At 41.6% G+C, this 18,154-nt stretch overlaps 1 protein-coding gene across 5 annotated transcripts; it reads left to right on the top strand.

The window, feature by feature from the left end:
* Window positions 1-22: 22 nt before the first annotated feature.
* YPEL5 (yippee like 5) lies at window positions 23-13,578 on the top strand. 5 transcript variants are annotated; one of them, XM_033176152.1, is made up of 4 exons: window positions 597-1,160; window positions 8,908-8,968; window positions 9,680-9,844; window positions 11,690-13,578. In XM_033176152.1, the coding sequence occupies exons 3-4, from the start codon at window positions 9,704-9,706 to the stop codon at window positions 11,912-11,914; spliced, it is 366 nt and encodes a 121-aa protein (XP_033032043.1). In that variant the 5' UTR covers window positions 597-1,160; window positions 8,908-8,968; window positions 9,680-9,703; the 3' UTR covers window positions 11,915-13,578. The 5 variants fall into 5 exon arrangements, with proteins under 5 accessions (XP_033032039.1, XP_033032043.1, XP_033032041.1 ...); XM_033176151.1 differs by lacking the exon at window positions 597-1,160 and adding an exon at window positions 1,319-1,611; XM_033176148.1 differs by lacking the exons at window positions 597-1,160; window positions 8,908-8,968 and adding an exon at window positions 23-153 and having other exon boundaries at window positions 9,679-9,844.
* The last annotated feature ends 4,576 nt before the right edge of the window (window positions 13,579-18,154 follow it).

The following is an 18,154-nucleotide window of genomic DNA, read 5'->3' as shown; positions in this document are numbered from 1 at the left end:
GCCACACCGGATGACTGACGTTGAGGCCCAACCAGGGAGAGGCGGGGCCAAGGCCAGGGCCTGACTAAACCTGGAGACTCGGGTGGCCGAGGGGCTTCAGACCAGCTGAAGAGCGAGGAGCCACTGGCAGCCGCGGATCTCACCGCCGCTCCGGTGAGTCCCGTGGGAGGGGCTGGGCTAGGGGCCGGCGGGGACTGAGGCGCCCGTTCGGGTCGGGTGGCTTCGAGGCACTCGGGGATCGGCCCAGGGTGGGGGACCCAGGCAGGAAGTGCCTCTTCCTCGCCGCACTCATCCCGGGGTCTCAGAGCGGCCGCCCCCAATCCCTCAGGGAGGGCCCCTGCGCCAGGACCGCGGGCGGACGCGCGGAGCTGTTTGCTCTTTGTGAGGCCTGGCGCGGCGACTGTCGTCGGCCCGCCCCCGCCGCGCAGCGGGCGACCGGTGCGACAACAGCCGCGACCCCTCCGCGCGGCGCCCGCTCCTCCGCCCCGCTTCCCCGCCGCGCCCTCAGCGGCCAGCCGCCGAGGCCCACGGCGCCCCCTGGGCGGACGGTTTGGCCGCGACCCCCCACCCGCCGCGCCCGCCCCGCCCCCACCCGCCGCAGCGTCGGGGGCGCGCCCGGTCTCCACCTCGAAGCCAAGTCGGAACTTGGCCGAGTTGTTTGGGCCGCGGTGACCGCACGGAGTGAACCGTCCTGAGCAGGGCCCACGCCCGGCCCAAGCGGCCCAGCCCCCAGGCGGGGGCGGTGTCTCCCTTTGCCCCCCAATTGAACGTCCACCTCCCCCGTCCCCCTGCCCGGAGGACCCGGTGCTGACAGCGCGGGGTGACGCTTGTGCAGCCCGCCGGGTGTCGGGACCAAGAGAGCCCGCCGGCCACCCGCTCAGCTGTTTCCTGCCCATGTTTGTTGTGCCGGGGGAGGCCCGGCCGCTGGCGCCGCGCTCCGCCGCCCCGGGCCCTCCGATTGGCCGGCGGGCGTCACGTGGCGGCCATCAGCTGGGCTAGCGGGGGCGCTCGCGGGTCCCACTGCGGCTGGCGGCCGAGCCCACCAGGGGGTAGCCCGGGCTGGCCCAGCTCTGCCAGCTTTGGGCCTCCGCTTGCTCTCCGCTTGCTGTTGGGAGAGTGGGCGTGCCCTTGCAACCCCTTTCCTGTATCCTCCTCTGCAGGTAGATGGGACAAACGAGTGTCCGGATCAGCGGGAGTGGGAAATTGAAATACTACAAAGATCTGTTTAATCCTGACGCCAACTAATCTCCGTTTCAAGGGAGAGTCTGGGAAGCTGTTCAGCTCATTTATTTTTAAACTTTTTCTGTTTACAGAGATCTGTTGGTAATCTGAGGATTTTTATTCCAGGTCTTCTTGACAGATGGAAAACCTGAAGTAACCCTTGGGCTAACCTTGTATTTTTGGAAAATTAGTACACTTGGTGGTGAAGAAACTGGGAGGAATAGGATATTAGCTAACGTTGCATAGCCACATATACAGCGTTGCAGCTGCATTCTACCATAGAGGCACCAAAAGGCATATGGTGTTCCCAGGGTACATATTCATCCCAGAAGTGAAGTGCCTTGGTGGATTCGTTTCCTGAAAGTTTATCGCATACTTATACTGGGTTAGGTAAGAAGTAAAGTACAAAGAATTTAGAATAGTTTCTCTAGAAGCTTATAACTTAATCAAAAGTCGTAGACAAATGCAATCGAGCAATAATATGAAGTTAAATAGTAAGTTATGAGACGTTAGTAAAATATATGTGACTTGGAAAATGTTACCTGGTTGCATCATGGCGAACTTTTCTCTAGTTTCCCTTTTCTGTTCTCTAAGTAATGAGAAAAATAAAAGGTTTAGAAAAAATAAAAGCAAAAGGAAATAAGGTCAAAAATTATGAAAAGAAGAAATTAAAGCAGCTACTACTCTCTGAAAAACAGTCCATGAGACGTGAAGGTAGTCCTAGGTATACTTGTGCCCAAAATATCATTTTAGGTTTAATGGTGAGTGCCTATAGAGATCAGTGTCAGTTTTAAGGTAATCCTGGTGTAGTAATGTCAGTGCGGGAACTGAACCTTAGCTAGACCTGAACTTGCTGCTTGACACTTGGGTCGGGAAGCCAGACAGATTACACGTCAGTCCACCTAGTTAGAGGCTTTTGGTAATGCATCACAAGAAACGAGATCATGAAATTGTCTTACTAGGGTTTGGGGGGTATGACCAACTCAGATTGTGCACTAACACACACGGCTTCCTGAGTTAAATGACTAGTCTGATTTTCTGATATTTAAACAAATATAAGTGTTATTGAAATATAGTGAACTTGAAAATCATCTAACAGGAAAAAATAAGGCATTATTGAGGGGGGAGAACAAAAATATATCCTTAAAACTTACTGCAAATGAAGAACTGATTCCACAACCAGGACATCATTTGACACAGCAAAGTAAACTGGTCGCGTACTGCAAGAGGATAGCAGAGCTTGCTTGTGTCACTGAAAACTTACCTTGTTACATATTCTGCACAAAAGTTGGAAAGTTGGTTGTATGGATCAAACTGTTTTCCCATGTAGGTTTTTTAATAGCGTTTAGTCACAACTCAGTATAAAAAGTTGATGAAGTTACAATAGCCATAAGTGCTAATTATTATAGTAATCAACCCAGCACTCTTAAAAGTTTTTTGGGTTTTTATCCTTTGTTTTGGCGAGGGAGGGAAGAGATTAAAAACGAGATACGAAAGCTGGCTTCCACCGGATTGCATTTTAGCAGAATCATTGCAAAACAAAACCACCTCTGCAAGGGGCAGGTTCCTTTAACCCTTTCTGCGCTAGATGCCTACATACTCCGTTCCCTGCAGCAGAGTCTTTGTACCTTGCCTTTGTCCCATCTTCTGGTGCAATGGAAAACCCACTGTGGTCTGTCTGACACTGGGGATCTGGTGGAGTGTGTATTCTATGGAAATGCCCTGAGGCGATGGTTTCATTTAGTAAGGAAATGTTTATCTGTGAACTGGGTGTTTTTCCATCCATCAGAAGGTCCTATGAGATGCAATACCTACCCTCCCGGGTATTTTTAGGGCTGGGAAGTGGTGCCTCCCTTGACTAATTCCACTTGCCAGGGTTGAAACCAAACTGGATTATTAATTATAGGGACAACAAGTACCTATTTTAAGACCTAGAACTGTGACATGCTTCAGAAGGTTTCTTACTTTCCTCCAGCTTCTAATTTCTATCACCTGGTCGCTTAGTTTTAGCATAATTAACAGGAAGTGAAGCCAGTTAATTATTACTGTTTCATATCCTTTCTGGTCCATGCTTTTCTCATCTGTCATAGGGCGAGGTGGGATGGGGAATGTTGAAGAAGATAATCTAGTTTTACTGAACTTTCTTGAGCATTCACTGTGTGCTAGGCACCGTTCTCAGAATAGAGTATCTCCTTTTAATTTCTCATAACTCAGAGATGGCTGCTACTCTCGCCATTTTACAAATGAAACAGGAGAGAACTCACACAGTGTTTCCAAAGCTGTTAAGGGGAAGAGCTGAGATTTGAACCTAGGAATCTCCAGAGTTCCAGTATCTCAGCTCTACAGTTTAAGACCTGGGGGTGGAGAGGGAGACAGCAGCTGGTAGATATTTTCTATTTTTATAATCTTTATTAGAGTTGATCTTCATCATGCTGAACTGGTTACAGAAAGTTTAGGATTTTAGCTAGAAAATCAGTAAAGAAAAGGGGAATGGGATTAAACTGATCTTTTCAAATACTCCTATCTAGCCTTAATCCCAAATACCAACCAAGTTTCCATTTTTTCTGGGAAAGACTGCTTTCTAAATGCAAAGCTCTTTCACTATCAGAATGTGTTTTTAAGCAGGGAAATTTTTTTTTGGTAAAAGACCAGGTAAAAAATATTTTAAACTTTGCAAGCCAGAAGGTTTCTGTAGCAGCTCCTCATACCTCTCCATTGTAAAGTGGAAGGAGTTAAGTGTAAACAAATGGGCGTGGCTGTGTTCCTGAAAACTTTGAAGTGTGAATGTCATATAATCATGTGTCAGAAAATAATCTCCCCTCCCCCCAACCATTTCAAAATATAAAATTCATTCTCAGCTTGTGGGCAGTACAGAAACAGGTGGCGAGCTGAATTGACCACAGCCTTCCCTGCTTTTAAGGAAAACAATTAGCAATGAGCCAGACAAGTGAACAAGATACTGTATTTCGTTTGATAGTGTATGTGTAAGATAAACCAATAGTCTTTTTAGAAAATTGTTTTATTGATGTGGACGCAACTAGGAAATTATATAGTCCATCATATCCATCATGCATTTTAAAATAATACATTCCTGGAGACTCTTTGGCAGATTTCTGAAGAGAATCACCTTTTTTTCCCCTCTTAACAGATTCTGTAGTTAAAAAAAAATTCTGTTAACAAGGCAGAGATCCGAAAATGTTTTTGATATTTCACCAGAGTCTTCTGATAAAAGAGAAATTGGAAGTTCTAGATAGCTAAATATGCTACTGGTGGGAGAGGGAGGAAATTGAAAATAATACTAAAATACGATCTATGAAATTATCTATAAATTTCACTTATATTTTCATCCCAGCCCCTCACTATTTCAGGTAATTTCAAGTAAACTAAGAATAGGCTTCCAGTTAAACAGTCAAGCTTGGTGCTTTTCTTCTTCAACCTTTTTAGGGTTTTTATAACCTGGACCTACGAAAAGGTAGTACCAAAGAGGCCTTATGTATAACATTATAAGGTAGGGAACATCTTAAATAAAACTTAAGCTTTATGATGAGTTTAGCTCTCATTTCAGCTATAAACTTGAACTTCAGCACTGACATATACCAAAGTCTGCGTGTTGCTACTAAAGGACACAGTAAGCTGCCCCCAGAATCAACACCAAACATTAGCTGTCTGTGAAAGCAGCTCACTCTTTTTTTTTTTTTTTTGAGACAGTCGCGCTCTGTGGCCCGGGCTGGAGTGCAGTGGCCGGATCTCAGCTCACTGCAAGCTCCGCCTCCCGGGTTCACGCCATTCTCCTGCCTCAGCCTCCTGAGTTGCTGGGACTACAGGCGCCCGCCACCTCGCCCGGCTAGCTTTTTTTTTGTATTTTTTAGTAGAGACGAGGTTTCACTGTGTTAGCCAGGATGGTCTCGATCTCCTGACCTAGTGATCCGCCCGTCTCGGCCTCCCAAAGTGCTGGGATTACAGGCTTGAGCCACCGCACCCGGCCCTGAAAGCAGCTCACTCTTAAGATGTTTTAGTAATACGTGGCTGAAGAGATCTGGGATTACTCTAAGTCCAACCAGGATGATTAGCATATTTGGGGAATATTTTGAATGTAAAAGCAATCAGACAGGAAGCAGATCAGTGGTTGCCAGTGGCGGAGAGTTGGAGAAGGTATTGGCTGCAGGCTGGTGTGGGAATTTTTGAGGGGCTGATGGAAGCATTCTAACGCCAGTTGGTGGTAATAGTGGCACAATTTTATAAATTGACTAGAAGTCATTGAATTGTACACTTATAGTGAGTAAACTTTGTCATTTAGAGTATTCATTAATAAAACTGTTTTTTTTTTCTTTTTAAACCAGCAATTTTCTATTCTGTCAGAAAAGTTTCAAAGTTTATAAGGGAGCAGCCTCTATGAGCTTTTAGAAAGGGGCGGCACATGCCTTTGACCGTATTTTTGTAGCTGTGTGTAGCAGAAATGAAGTGGTATGTATGAATGTATGTTGGATTTAACAGTTCCCACTCCCTGACCCTGAAAGTTTTATCCAGATGTGAGGAGAGTTTGAATCTAGTACAGTGATGAAGGGGAGGGAGGAAAACTTCCAAAAGTGATTTAGGAAGTCTTGTTAATTTTGCAGTTTTTTAAATGACTTACTAGGGTTTCTAGTTTAGGAGAGTTTGTGATTGCAGTTGACACCAACCAAGATAGGGAATACAGGGGGAACAGCATGGAAGCAGGAGGGGCTGATGGTACACCCTGAGGGAGAGAGTAAATCTGACAGCCCTCTCTAATCACTAGGGAGAGAATAGAATGCTGTGGCTTGGCCACTTCTGGAAAGTCACAGTCTCTTTAATTCGTCTATAAAAGTGAGGTGATAAATACCTACTTTAAAAATTGTCAAAATTAAATGTGGTATGTAAGTACCAAGTACAGTGTCCCATACAGTGTAGATGCTAAGTAATTATTAGGTCTAAGGCAGAGTTCAATACGTTGTTCAGGTCTAGAGAAGCCTGATTCAAGTGTTATATCTTAGCTTTTTAATGACTGTCCTCAAATAATAAAGTGGCTGTCTTAGTTCATTCTGGCTGCTCTAACAGGATACTGTAGACTGGATGGCTTATAAACAACAAATGTATTTCTCCCAGTTCTGGAGGCCAGGAAGTCCAAGATAAGATTCACTGTCTGTTGATGGTACCTTTTAGCTTCGTCTAAAGGAGCAAGGAAGGAGCAAGGCAGCTCTCTGGGATCCTTTTATAAGGACAGTAATCCCATTTTTGAGGACTCTGTGCTCGTGACCTAATCACCTGCTAATGCCACATATGATTAGAGGGGTGGGGTACACAAACATTGAGACCATAGCAGTGGCATTTTAATGGGTGTCAGCCTCTTGAGAGTTTGAATAGTGTCAGTGTTAGGTTGAGTTTCTAACCCTGCAAAGGCCAGGGCTACCCCTTGAAGCCTAAGGACCCTACAGAGGTTTTTCTACTTCCTAAAGACCTTTGACAGCAAGTGATGTTTTGCTTGCTTCTGCTAGATCCTGTGGCATTCTCTTATCTTTCTTAGCAAACAAAAACCACATTCTACAGTTCTATATATATATATTCTCTATAAATGGCAACCACAACTAGGAATAGTGTAACGTAAGGTTTTGCTCAGATATTTTTGGTCTTGGTAATGAATCATATAATTGAATCCAGTAAAAATACTTGGGTAAAGAGAAAAACTAGATGGAATTGAAATCAGGGAAAAAAGTCATGTTAAGTCTTTTTACCCTCAGTAGGAAATGATCACAGTAGCTTTTAGCCAAGGATAAAATGATGTAGGCAGAAGGTATAAGGGAAGTTCACTTTGAAGTCCAGCATATTTACCACAACAGCATGGTGTCACAGTGATCAATGTAGAAGCAGCTAGTTACTCTCCATTATGGTTGAAATAAATTACAACATGAATATTGTATTTAAAAGTCTTAAGGGAAATTGGCTTGAAAATAATGAGTCCCAGAAGCCCTAGCTGGAGGTTACAAATGACTGCACAAATACTAGTCTTCAAAGACATAGAATCTGAGGCCTATACCTCAACGGCTGAGACTCTAAAACCTTGCCGTTAACTCCCTTCTGTTAATGATCAAGATTCAGAAACATGACCAAACTTAGCTGCTCACAGGCTTGTTGAACGTTTTATTTATATCAGGAGTCATAAATTCAAATATTGGTACAAGGACCAAACAGGTGAAGTAATTGTGTGAAGCAAAGTGGAGACCGAGCAAATAAAATGGCCTGGTAAGGGTTAGGGGCTGCAGCTCAGTTGTAGTCAGTTGTTGCCATAGGAGAATATGTGCCCTCCCCGTTGTTAAAAATAAATCCAAACTGCAGGCTCTTTAATGAGATCTTTCAAATTTTAAATGTCACCTCAACTTTTTAAAATGAAGATTAAAAACTGACCCAAATAAAACACACATGTCCACATATGTTTTTCAGGGAAGGGTTTTTGTATCTGTTCACTGCTGTATTCCTAAGCTACCAAATGAATTCAGCCTGTAGGCCTCAAATTTGCAACTTCTGACTTAAATGTAAATAAATATTAAATGTATCCTTTTTTCTGTTTAGAGAGGGAGTCTCGCTCTGTCGCCCAGGCTGGAGAGCAGTGGCGCGATCTTGGCTCACTGCAACCTGTGCCTCCTGGGTTCAAGCCATCCTCCTGCCTCACCCTCCCGAGTAGCTGGGACCACAGGCGTGCACCACCACATCTGACTAATTTTCATATTTTTAATAGAGACAGGGTTTCACCATGTTAACCAGGCTGGTCTTGAACTCCTGACCCCAGGTGATCCACCCACCTCAGTCTCCCAAAGTGCTGGGATTACAGGCGTGAGCCACCTCACCTGGCCAAGTGTTGTATTCTTAATCATCTGGAAAAAAATAATGTGGTAATCTTAAAGGCTGAAATAAGGCAATAAGTGTTTCCTTTTGCTGTCATTTTATAGAAATGTAATTAGAAAGTTAAATATTATAGCTTAAGTCTGTTTTAGTTCAAGGTTCATTGTGACTCTTGTTAATATGCTGGTTTTCCTTTTACTAGCTGCACATTGTCGTTATAGTCACCATTTGTTTTTTATTCCCTATTAAACTTTCATGATGTTTAAGGGGTGTCATAATGATTTTTGTGATGACATTTCTAGTGACATTAGGACCGCCTAATGGCTGGGGAAGTTCATAGACTAGAAGGAATGGAATTTCTTTTTAAATTTGTAATGGAATTCCCCCAATCTTAAGACAACAGTAGATTCTCATTACAGACATGCATTCTGGAGTTTTTTGGTGCTTTTTTTCCACGGTGGCAGTTATATTAGCTCTGCATTGCCTTTGGAAAGATGTATAATAAATATTTAAAACACAGGAGATGATAACTATACCCAAGAATAAATTATGTTTTAAATTAAAACTGTGGTATATTCTTGACTATATCTAGATCTTTAAGAATACTGTTTATGAGAATTAGTTGTAATGAATTTAAGAAGTTGCATATAGTAACTTCCCTAACTTTTGAATGTTAAAGTGTTAGCCTAGTTTCAGACATATGTTTCAAACTTACATCTTTTCAGTGTTTCAGCCCTTCTGTGATTTATTGGATCAGTAAGATTTCTTAAAGATAATCAAGTTATGTATGGGAAAGTTTATCTTTCCCTTATTCTGTTCTCATTGCTTTAGCCTTATGCCAGCCTGGACCATTTTGGAGGCAGTGTAGGATCATGGAAGAACTTTGAATTAGGTGAATTGCATTCTCTACTTTTCTGTAGTTAACAGTTTTGTAAGCTTTGACCGGTTAATAACCTTTTTAGACTTGACTTCAGTAATCTATGAAGTGGTGGTAACAACCTCACAGAGTTGTGACAATTTTGAAGTAAGTACCTAGTAACAGTGCTCCCTAGGCATTGGCTTAAAGTTAGTCATCAGCTCTATACAGTTGTGAGTGCACCTGGTGATCACAGACCTACTCACCCCATGTTCTCAAACCAGTCTACTCTTCTTGTTTTCTTATTGCCCCTTTTTCTGCTCGTATCCCACTGGAACCTCACAATTCTTTTCTGAAATTATACATGCTCAGAACGTATACTTAACATTTATGCTAAACCCTTTTTCTCACCTCTTTGCCAGTGCTTTACATCATTCATTTTCTGAAATTCCACTTTCCATTTTCTCTTTCCACACCAACCATAAGAGAAGTGACACCATTCTTTAGCCTTGGCTAATAGGTTTACTTCCTTGGCTCACTGCTTTAAAATCTTACCTTAGGCATGCCTGTTTATTTGTTCAGTGTGTGAACTTTGGATCTTTTTGTTCAGGATCAGCTATTTCACATATCGAGTACTACAAAGGAGAGATTACATAAATATGTGTATAAATGGTTCGCTATGACACCCCCCAAGTAGATGATAACATGATTATTATAATGCATTTATCCTTTTCTATTTGCTCCTAGGTTTTTAGAGCTTCAGCCATAAAAATGGGCAGAATTTTCCTTGATCATATCGGTGGTACCCGTCTGTTTTCTTGTGCAAACTGTGATACGATCCTGACCAACCGCTCAGAACTCATCTCCACTCGTTTCACAGGTGCCACTGGCAGAGCGTTTCTTTTTAACAAGGTTAGTGAGAAAAAGTTTGAATCCTAAGTGGGCTCATTCGCTGTATTTGACAGCAACACCAGAGTACCCCCTCAGAGCTTAGAGATAGATACCAGGAAGAATCAGAATGAGAGCTTGAAATCTGCAGAAATGATTGCCCACTAGCTCGTCTTTGATGGGACCTTAGGAAGGTGTTACTAGGATGTGATTTTAACCTTGGAAGTTTGAAGAAGTAGGCCAGGCACAGTGGCTCATGCCTGTAATCCCAGCACTTTGGGAGGCCAAGCTGGGCGGATCACGAGGTCAGGAGTTCGAGACCAGCCTGGCCAACATGGTGAAACACCGTTTCTACTAAAAATACAAAAATTAGCTGGGTGTGGTGTTGTGCGCCTGTAGTCCCAGCTACTTGGGAGGCTGAGGCAGGAGAATCACGTGAACCTGGGAGGCAGAGGTTGTGGTAAGCCAAGATAGCTCTACTGCACTCCAGCCTAGGCAACAGAATGAGACTCAGTCTCAAAAAAAAAAAAAAAAAGTATAAAGAAGCATATACTTTTCCTGTTGCCTCAGGAAATGTTCAGTGTAAGAATTTGGTAGCGACTTCAGTGCAGACTGTGGAAGGAACGGGTCAAGACACCCACCTCCCTTTCTCCACATGTCACTGGTTTATCCATATAGGGAGATAGTAGCATTAAACTATTATAACTTGACAGCAAATAAGGATCATCTAACCAACTTTTCATGCTCTAATTCATGCTCACCAATCATCCTTCCAATTCTATTGGGTTTATTACATGGATTTGCTGACAGGAAGAAGTTTTCTGATTTGCAAGTGTGTGCCCAGTCTGCCTGTCTCTCTAATTTCTGGCTTGCATTCAAGTTGGATGCTGTGATTCTGCCTCCTGGAATCTAGTGTATAATAGAAAAGTTGAATTTCCAAGTATTTTAGGCCAAGGAACATAGCTAGTCTAGGGTACTGTTCTTAGAAGATCAGATGAACTTCCCCAGTGGGTACTCCTCTGTTCCATGTAGAAAGAAGCTTTTCTCAAAATTGATGGAGCATACTCTTTGACATTTATTTCGGTACAGAGGAGGTTACACTGTAGCAGAACAGCTGCCTGTTTTTGTAAATGTAGTGGAACACAGTTCTGCTTGTGCATTGCGTATTGTCTACAGCTTCTTTCATGCTACGGTGCCCGAGTTAAAAAGTTGCAACAAAGACCACATAGCCCTCAAAGCCAGAAATATGTACTATCTGGCCCTTTACAGAAAAGGAAAGTGTAGAAGATTGTTGGGTATTCAGAATCAGTGGAAATTCGCCACAGGTTGTCTCAGACCCACTTCATTGTGTTGTTCATTGTCTTTGAACTCACTTTAAAACTATGCATTGCAGATATATGGTCTGTAGTTGGCTTAATCTGTCCCAGTCTATATATAAAGTATATTTTCAGAAACAGACTGTTGCATGGAATAACTATGGGGCATTAGGTTCTTTTACATTGATTGTATTACTTGCACTCATCATTGAATAATGATGAATTACTACAATTGGACCCAAACCTACATTTTATGGCTCCAATTCCAGGACTCTTTCTTACCTGCAACACAGAAATGTAGTATGTTTAAATAGTGTGACTTAGGCTAGTACAGTAGTGCATGATTGCATTAGATGTCTAGTGTTGTGCAATTTCCAGATGTCTGCCTGCCCCAGCAGCTTCTATAAATAAGTCTTGGGTATAATAGGTTTAACTAAAGTAACAACTTTTTTCTCCTTTTCTGAAGTTGCTGTTGCATTAACCATAATATTTTGTACATACTTGGCAATATAACTCACATGCCTTCACAATTTTGTTTTTCCTTGTCCCTTAGGTAGTTAACCTGCAGTACAGTGAAGTTCAAGATCGGGTCATGCTCACTGGCCGCCACATGGTTCGAGATGTGAGCTGCAAAAACTGCAATAGCAAACTGGGATGGATCTATGAGTTTGCCACTGAAGACAGCCAGCGATATAAGGAAGGCCGCGTGATCCTGGAACGTGCTCTAGTTCGAGAGAGTGAGGGCTTTGAGGAGCATGTACCATCTGATAACTCTTGAAGATACAGAGAGAAATCCATCTTTTCCCAGGTCTCCTTCACTGAAAACAAAAATCTACTTACATACACTGTCACCTTAGCATCAGAGTCGGATTAATGAACTGCGGAACAAGAGGTTGTGAGAATCTAAGATGGAACCTTTCTTTCTTTTTTTTTTAATTTTGTATTTTCCATCCAACAGCAGTGTGTAGAGAGAATATTATGCAGATGCCGTTAATTTTTTACCCTATGTTTACATCTTGAGGCAGAAGAGTCTGCAGCTATGTGGTGAGCGATGTAAGGAAAAAAATCTGGGCTGTTAGAGTGAAAAAGTGCGTTTTATGTAAATTTTGAAAGGAAAATGTTAGGAGTATGGTTTTTAAACTTGGGCTTCATTTTAAACTTTTTCTTTTAAACCCAGTTATCTCACTTGATTTGCTAGCTTCAGAGAAGACATCCGAATCTGTGCCCAGCGCTAAAGGCTCAGTGTTAGCATGGCTTGTGCTGGCCGGTGTGCCATATTCTTGTTGGAGATGAACCATAGCACCAGAGCCCATTCTTCCTTGACCCAAAGATGTCACCATTCCTAGTTATTTGTCACCACATAATTGGTGTTGATTGGAAACTTCTGAGATGGGACAGAACTGCTGGGTTGTCTTTTTCCATGTAACTTAAGCATAGTAATATAAATAAAGTAATAGTTGGATGCTTTTGGTCCTGTGTTGCTTTTAAAAACACCTTATAAAAGAGGAGAGTATTTGATAAGCAATTTTCATAGTAGTAAAGTTTCTTTTCATCTCTTAAACTAAATTGACCATGCATATAACGTTCTTTGTTTAAATGAAAGCATACTGTTTAAACCTGCAGTATTGCATTTAGAGAACAGATGAACAGAATGTCAACGTGCATTCATGCAAAAAACATTTAATCTGCATCTGTTTTAGAAAAGGGGGAAATGAAGCAACTTATCTGAAAATACTGCTTTACAGAGCATTTCAGCCTTTTCTCCTCAGTTTTGCATTGATTTTTGACAAGTCTGTAGAGCCTAATAGTTTCCATCAAAGGCCTAGATCTCTTATGAGCATTTTTTTCAGCTCTTCCCTCAGAAGTTCAGCTATTGAAACCAAAACTGTACTTTGTACCCTCAAATAGAAAGGGATCAAATTTGACCTGGTGTTATTTTAGCCCCAAATTTATGACATTACAAAGTATTAAAATGTAAATGTTTCTTTATCCAAACTACTTCTAGGTATTTTAGTATTTGTTTCTGGTGGAATTAAATGATGGTAAAATTGGCTAATTATTTGAATGAATGAATGGATGGATGGATGTTTTGCATGCCCAATTTCTAGGTCCTTTGTCTAGAAAGGAAATTTGCCTCAGTTGAATTAGTGAAATATTTCTGTCGTTGATACTGAAAGTGACTTCTGAGTACAGTTAAGTTCCTCTTATTTGCCACTGGGCTGTTGGTTAGAAGCATAGGTAACTGATTAAGTAGGTATGATACTGCATTTGAAATAAGTGGACACAAACAACCCTTTCTCCACCATGGACTCAATCTGAGAACAGCATTCATTTCCATTCATTTCCATACTGGCTTTTGATTATATGCAGATTCCTAGTAGCATGCCTTACCTACAGCACTATGTGCATTTGCTGTCACAATAAAGTATATTTTGTCTTGCATTGGTGCAGTAGTGCTACTTATTTTCCACTGATCTTGTCTACTGATCATCTTAATTTTTATCTCTGAACACATACTTGGTATCTTTGAGTACCTGTAGCTTTCTTCAGTTGGCAGTGATAGTGACGTTCTGACATGGTTAACTGCCTAATTCACGCGTGAAGACATTGACTTTGCCAGTATTAACTTCTCTGAGATCATTTTGCCTTAGCTACTGATAACTATAGTTCAGTATATATAAACAAAAAAATTTCATATTACTGGGTAAACTTTTAGGTGAGTGGCAGGTACCAGCAACAAGCTCCTCTGTGCCTTTTAAAAACTTCATTTGCAAAAAAAAAAAAAAAAAAATATATATATATATATATATGAATGAAGGTCTACTTTGGATTATTTACAGAAACCATTGTTCTTTTGAGATGGGGATACTAATTAATAGGAATGAGTTTTGCTTTAGGGTGCGAGAGTTAAACAAGTACAGGTGAACTTAACTAAGTAGGTTACTGAGGAATATACAGATTTAAGCTTTTTTTCCCCTGACCGAAGAGGAAGATTCTTCCCCTTAGTTTTAGGTGGCCGTATAACCGTAAGTTGTTTTGATCTTAAAGTGCTTTTATTTAGACTCTCAAGTGAACATTCCTGGTTAAAAATAATTTTAGTAATTATGTGAAGATTTAAGTTACAGTTAGGAGTTGTTACTTTGGGATTGGAGGGGAAAAATATCAGTACCATCTGTTTCCTAAATTTACCTACTCATAAAGTCATGTTTAAATCAGAGGCTGGGCCCAAGCCCAGGCTTAAGTCAGTCAACAGGTAATTTTTGGTGGGGCAGAATTAAACTACCAGTTGTAAAATATTCAGACATGTTTATGATGATTCATTCCTAAACATCAGTTATAAAAAAATCTCAGTTTAAACAGATCCACTAATTGTTCATCTGTTTAACACCTATTTCCTACCAGGAGCCATATAAATTTACTTCTAATCTATGTGAATTGGGAATAAAGCAAGATTAAACCGAAGGACTCTTATCAGGCTAGCACGTTGCACTGATAAGATATCTATTATAGGAAGAAAGCAGAACTAAGCAGAAATTAGGGTGGATACTCTTAAGTTGGGTGTTAATTGTATGACTTATTTTAAAATATTGGGCTTCTCAAACTGAAATTTCTGTGGTAAAGCATAAAATACACATTCCAAAGCATCGTTAAAGGTTGTATAATCCTAAGCATCACTTTGCATATTTAGGTTTTAAAAATCATCTGCATCCAGCCTGGGCGACACAGCAAGACTCCGTCTCAAAAAAACAAACAAAACCCATCTGCAGCATGAGCACCTGAGAGTCTTGTTAAACATGTCAATTATGTCCTCATTCCCCTCCCCAGTACTGAATGGGTCTCAGGTGGAGCCAAAACTCCAGTTTTTTTTTTCTTTTTTTTTGGCCAAACTCCAAAGTAACATGTTATTTGATACTGTAAAATATGTATTTGATCGTCTGGTCTTCGTCCCCATTTCCTAGCAATACAATCCCTAAAATCCTTGGAATTTTCAAAGGATTTTCTTTGTGTATGCTACTAGTGACTGATAGCCAGGGTAGAGCTAGTCACGAGAAAGATACAGGCATGATTAGAGGTAAGGTGCTTCCAACCTCACAGAGTAACCTCCCGGGAGGGGAAAAGGGTTGCAGGTCAAGTTGATTACCAATTGCTGTCAGAGAGATGGGATTTGCTAGAAGGGCCCTGGCTCAGAAAGGTAGACAAGAAAAATGATGAAATGGTGATGGTCAGAAACCTTTGATTCCTGGGTGGCCACATGGCCACCCATGGTATACAGCTGCAGCTGCACTCAGTTACTACCAGTGAAATTTAGAGATGAATCCAACTCATAGAGAGGTGATTCACTGGATGCATAAGGAAATGCAAGCTAATAAGAAAAAAGTGAACCGTACAATCCCTTGGTTATTATCTATAATAGCTAAAATGAAACAGAGAGTGCTGGGTCCAACTTTGATGCTGCACCAAGCTTAGGTTTCAGGCCGAGCTTCAGCCACTAGCCTCAGAGCCCCCCACAAGGGCAAAGTTGTGCAGCAACAACAAAATACCTCTCAGATCTGTGGTTACCAAGAAGGTAGTCAATGTCGGGGAAAAGCAAAACCAAGTAACTTGAAACCAGAGGGTATAGTGTACAAGGATTTGTTGCATTTCGTAGATCAGTATCATTAGCTTCCTGAGGAACCTTTACTAAAATGGACTATGAGAGTAATTTAGGGGCAGTATCTTTAGTTTTAAATGCTGCAGAATTGAAGAAATGTTTGGGTTGATGGAGGACCCACAGTTCACTATTGAAAGATTGCAGATGGCTAAACATGATCCAGACACACAGGTTATTCCTGAAGAATAGCTAGTCTGGTGGACTGGATTAAAAAAGCCCCTGTAAGATCTGTTTACCCTGAGAATGGGAACTGTCCAACTTCCCCTATAAATTCGAGGCAGAACACTCAAGATAAAGCAGCTAGTATACTTGATGTGCAAGCCATGTGGGACTGCCTTTATAATGACCGGGATAGTCACCCACCATGTATGCCCATTACCCATGTCATGGCCAGTGCTATAGATAAGTGAGCCCCATTTTCATGGGCACCTCATACAACCTTGCTGCCAGAAAGCATCTGCTAATACATGACAATCATTATTCAAAGGGTTATTGAAAATATAGTTGTGATATGTTACCATCTGATAAAAGCCTATGACACAAGAGGCTGATAGGCTAAGAAGTATGGGTAAGAAAAAAAACACGTTAATATGGCTTTCCATCTGCTTTAAAAAGTATCTTAAAATGGATTAATATACCAATTTGATAAACTGGCTTTAAGGAGTGGAAGAGTCCCTGAGAAAGAGGCACCTAGTTTCTGGGAAGACTGCTACATGTAAAATCGCCGGGCACTGTGGCTCACGCCTATAATCCCAGCATTTTGGGAGGCCGAGGCGGGCAGATCACAATGTCAGGCGTTCGAGACCAGCCTGGCCAACATGCTGAAACCCCGTCTACTAAAAATACAAAAAATTAGCTGGGCGTGGTAGCAGGCACCTGTAATCCCAGCTACTCAGGAGGCTGAGACAGGAGAATCACTTGAACCCAGGAGGCAGAGGTTGCAGTGAGCCGAGATTATACCACTGAACTCCAGCCCGGGTGACGGTGCGAGACTCCGTCTCAAAAAAAAAAAAATAATAAACAAGACATATCTGCAATGCTGACTAACTTTAGCTGTGTGACTTTGGGAAGTCAGTTAACCTCTGAACCTTAGTTCTCTCAAGTATGAATTGTAAAAGCAAGCCCCATCTTAAATCTTGTCAGAACATAGTGAAATATAGATCATAAAAACCTGTTGATAAGCAGTATGCGTGTAACTGGAGTAACTACTTTTTTCAGTAATCCTGAACAACTCTTCACAATTTAACCTAATTTGTTCTAAATTATAGAATGACCAGAATGCTTTCAACGTTCTTTAAATCCTTCCTGGACTTAACTTGTACTGCTAAACCTTTCAGCAAATGAGGATTTGAAATCTGCAGTTTATTAAATGTTACCATCTTGACTTTTCATTATAAGGAATTTTTCATAATCTGCTGTAATAGAATTTTACATTGCTTTCAAAAGTCTTCAAAGCTGCTATTTTTCTCCTGCCATGGAGCAGAAGAGAAAAAGGTAAAAAGCTCATTGAATATAATATCAATGGTAATTAAAAGGCCACCATTTCCCCCCGCAGACAAGCTAACTTTGAGAACCTGCCAGAGCTTTCACTAATAGCAACTGACTCATTTTCTCCTGTGTTGGTGTCAGCTTATTGCATACTACTGCTATAATGATGTTCGTCCGGTTTTTAAAGACTCCTAAGGTTGTGAGATAAATGGTTTATATACCTCTTCTGATGTGCCGTACAGATGAACAAGTTCTCTCTTCCACCTGGATTTAAAGCAAAATACAAAGACAAATTCCATGTAGTAATTTTAAAAACCTGTATCCAAAGAAAATTTGAAAACCCAGCTTTGCAGGTGATATTTGTGTCCTTGAGGATAGGCCAGAGGTTTTCAGGGACTGGAGCAGTTTGAGAAATCTCCTGGTGTGCCCCTAATCCAGGAGAGGAGAAAGCCACTCCTCAGAATTCACTCAGAATTTCCCTCTTCTTCCGCAGTTAAACTGCCACGGAGGGAGCTGACCACCACCTTCTCAACTATCCCACTCTACCTGGAGTCCTCCCAGGAAATACTGGGCAAAGTGGAGACATTACTATGAACTCCAGAAAATTCCATGAGTGTAATCTCTTCCCAGCTAACCCATCTCCCTTGTTCCCAGCCCAATGCAAGGTGCTCAGAGGCGTTTCTGAAGTTTGTCAACAGGCCAAAAGGAATAAAATATTTCAGTCCCTTTCAAGTGAGTCAGATTCTGTGTTAGAGAAGGCTTCTTAGGGCAACAACAGGAAGTGAGTTTCAAAGTTTGAGGGGGCGGTATTTTTAAAAACTGGGCTAATGAGTAAAACATTCAAATGATCCTGCTAAAGTTTACACTGAAAAAAAAATG

This window comes from Trachypithecus francoisi, unplaced genomic scaffold (genome assembly GCF_009764315.1).
Source record: "Trachypithecus francoisi isolate TF-2019V2 unplaced genomic scaffold, Tfra_2.0 Lachesis_group17, whole genome shotgun sequence".
NCBI lineage: Eukaryota > Metazoa > Chordata > Mammalia > Primates > Cercopithecidae > Trachypithecus > Trachypithecus francoisi.
This window is presented reverse-complemented; position numbering and strand designations above follow the sequence as displayed.

Coding starts and splice junctions, on each gene's coding strand:
- YPEL5 (XM_033176148.1), top strand. CDS start 9,704: ATGGGCAGAATTTTCCTTGATCATATCGGTGGTACCCGTCTGTTTTCT. Junction 9,845..11,689: donor GAGCGTTTCTTTTTAACAAG/GTTAGTGAGAAA, acceptor CTTGTCCCTTAG/GTAGTTAACCTGCAGTACAG.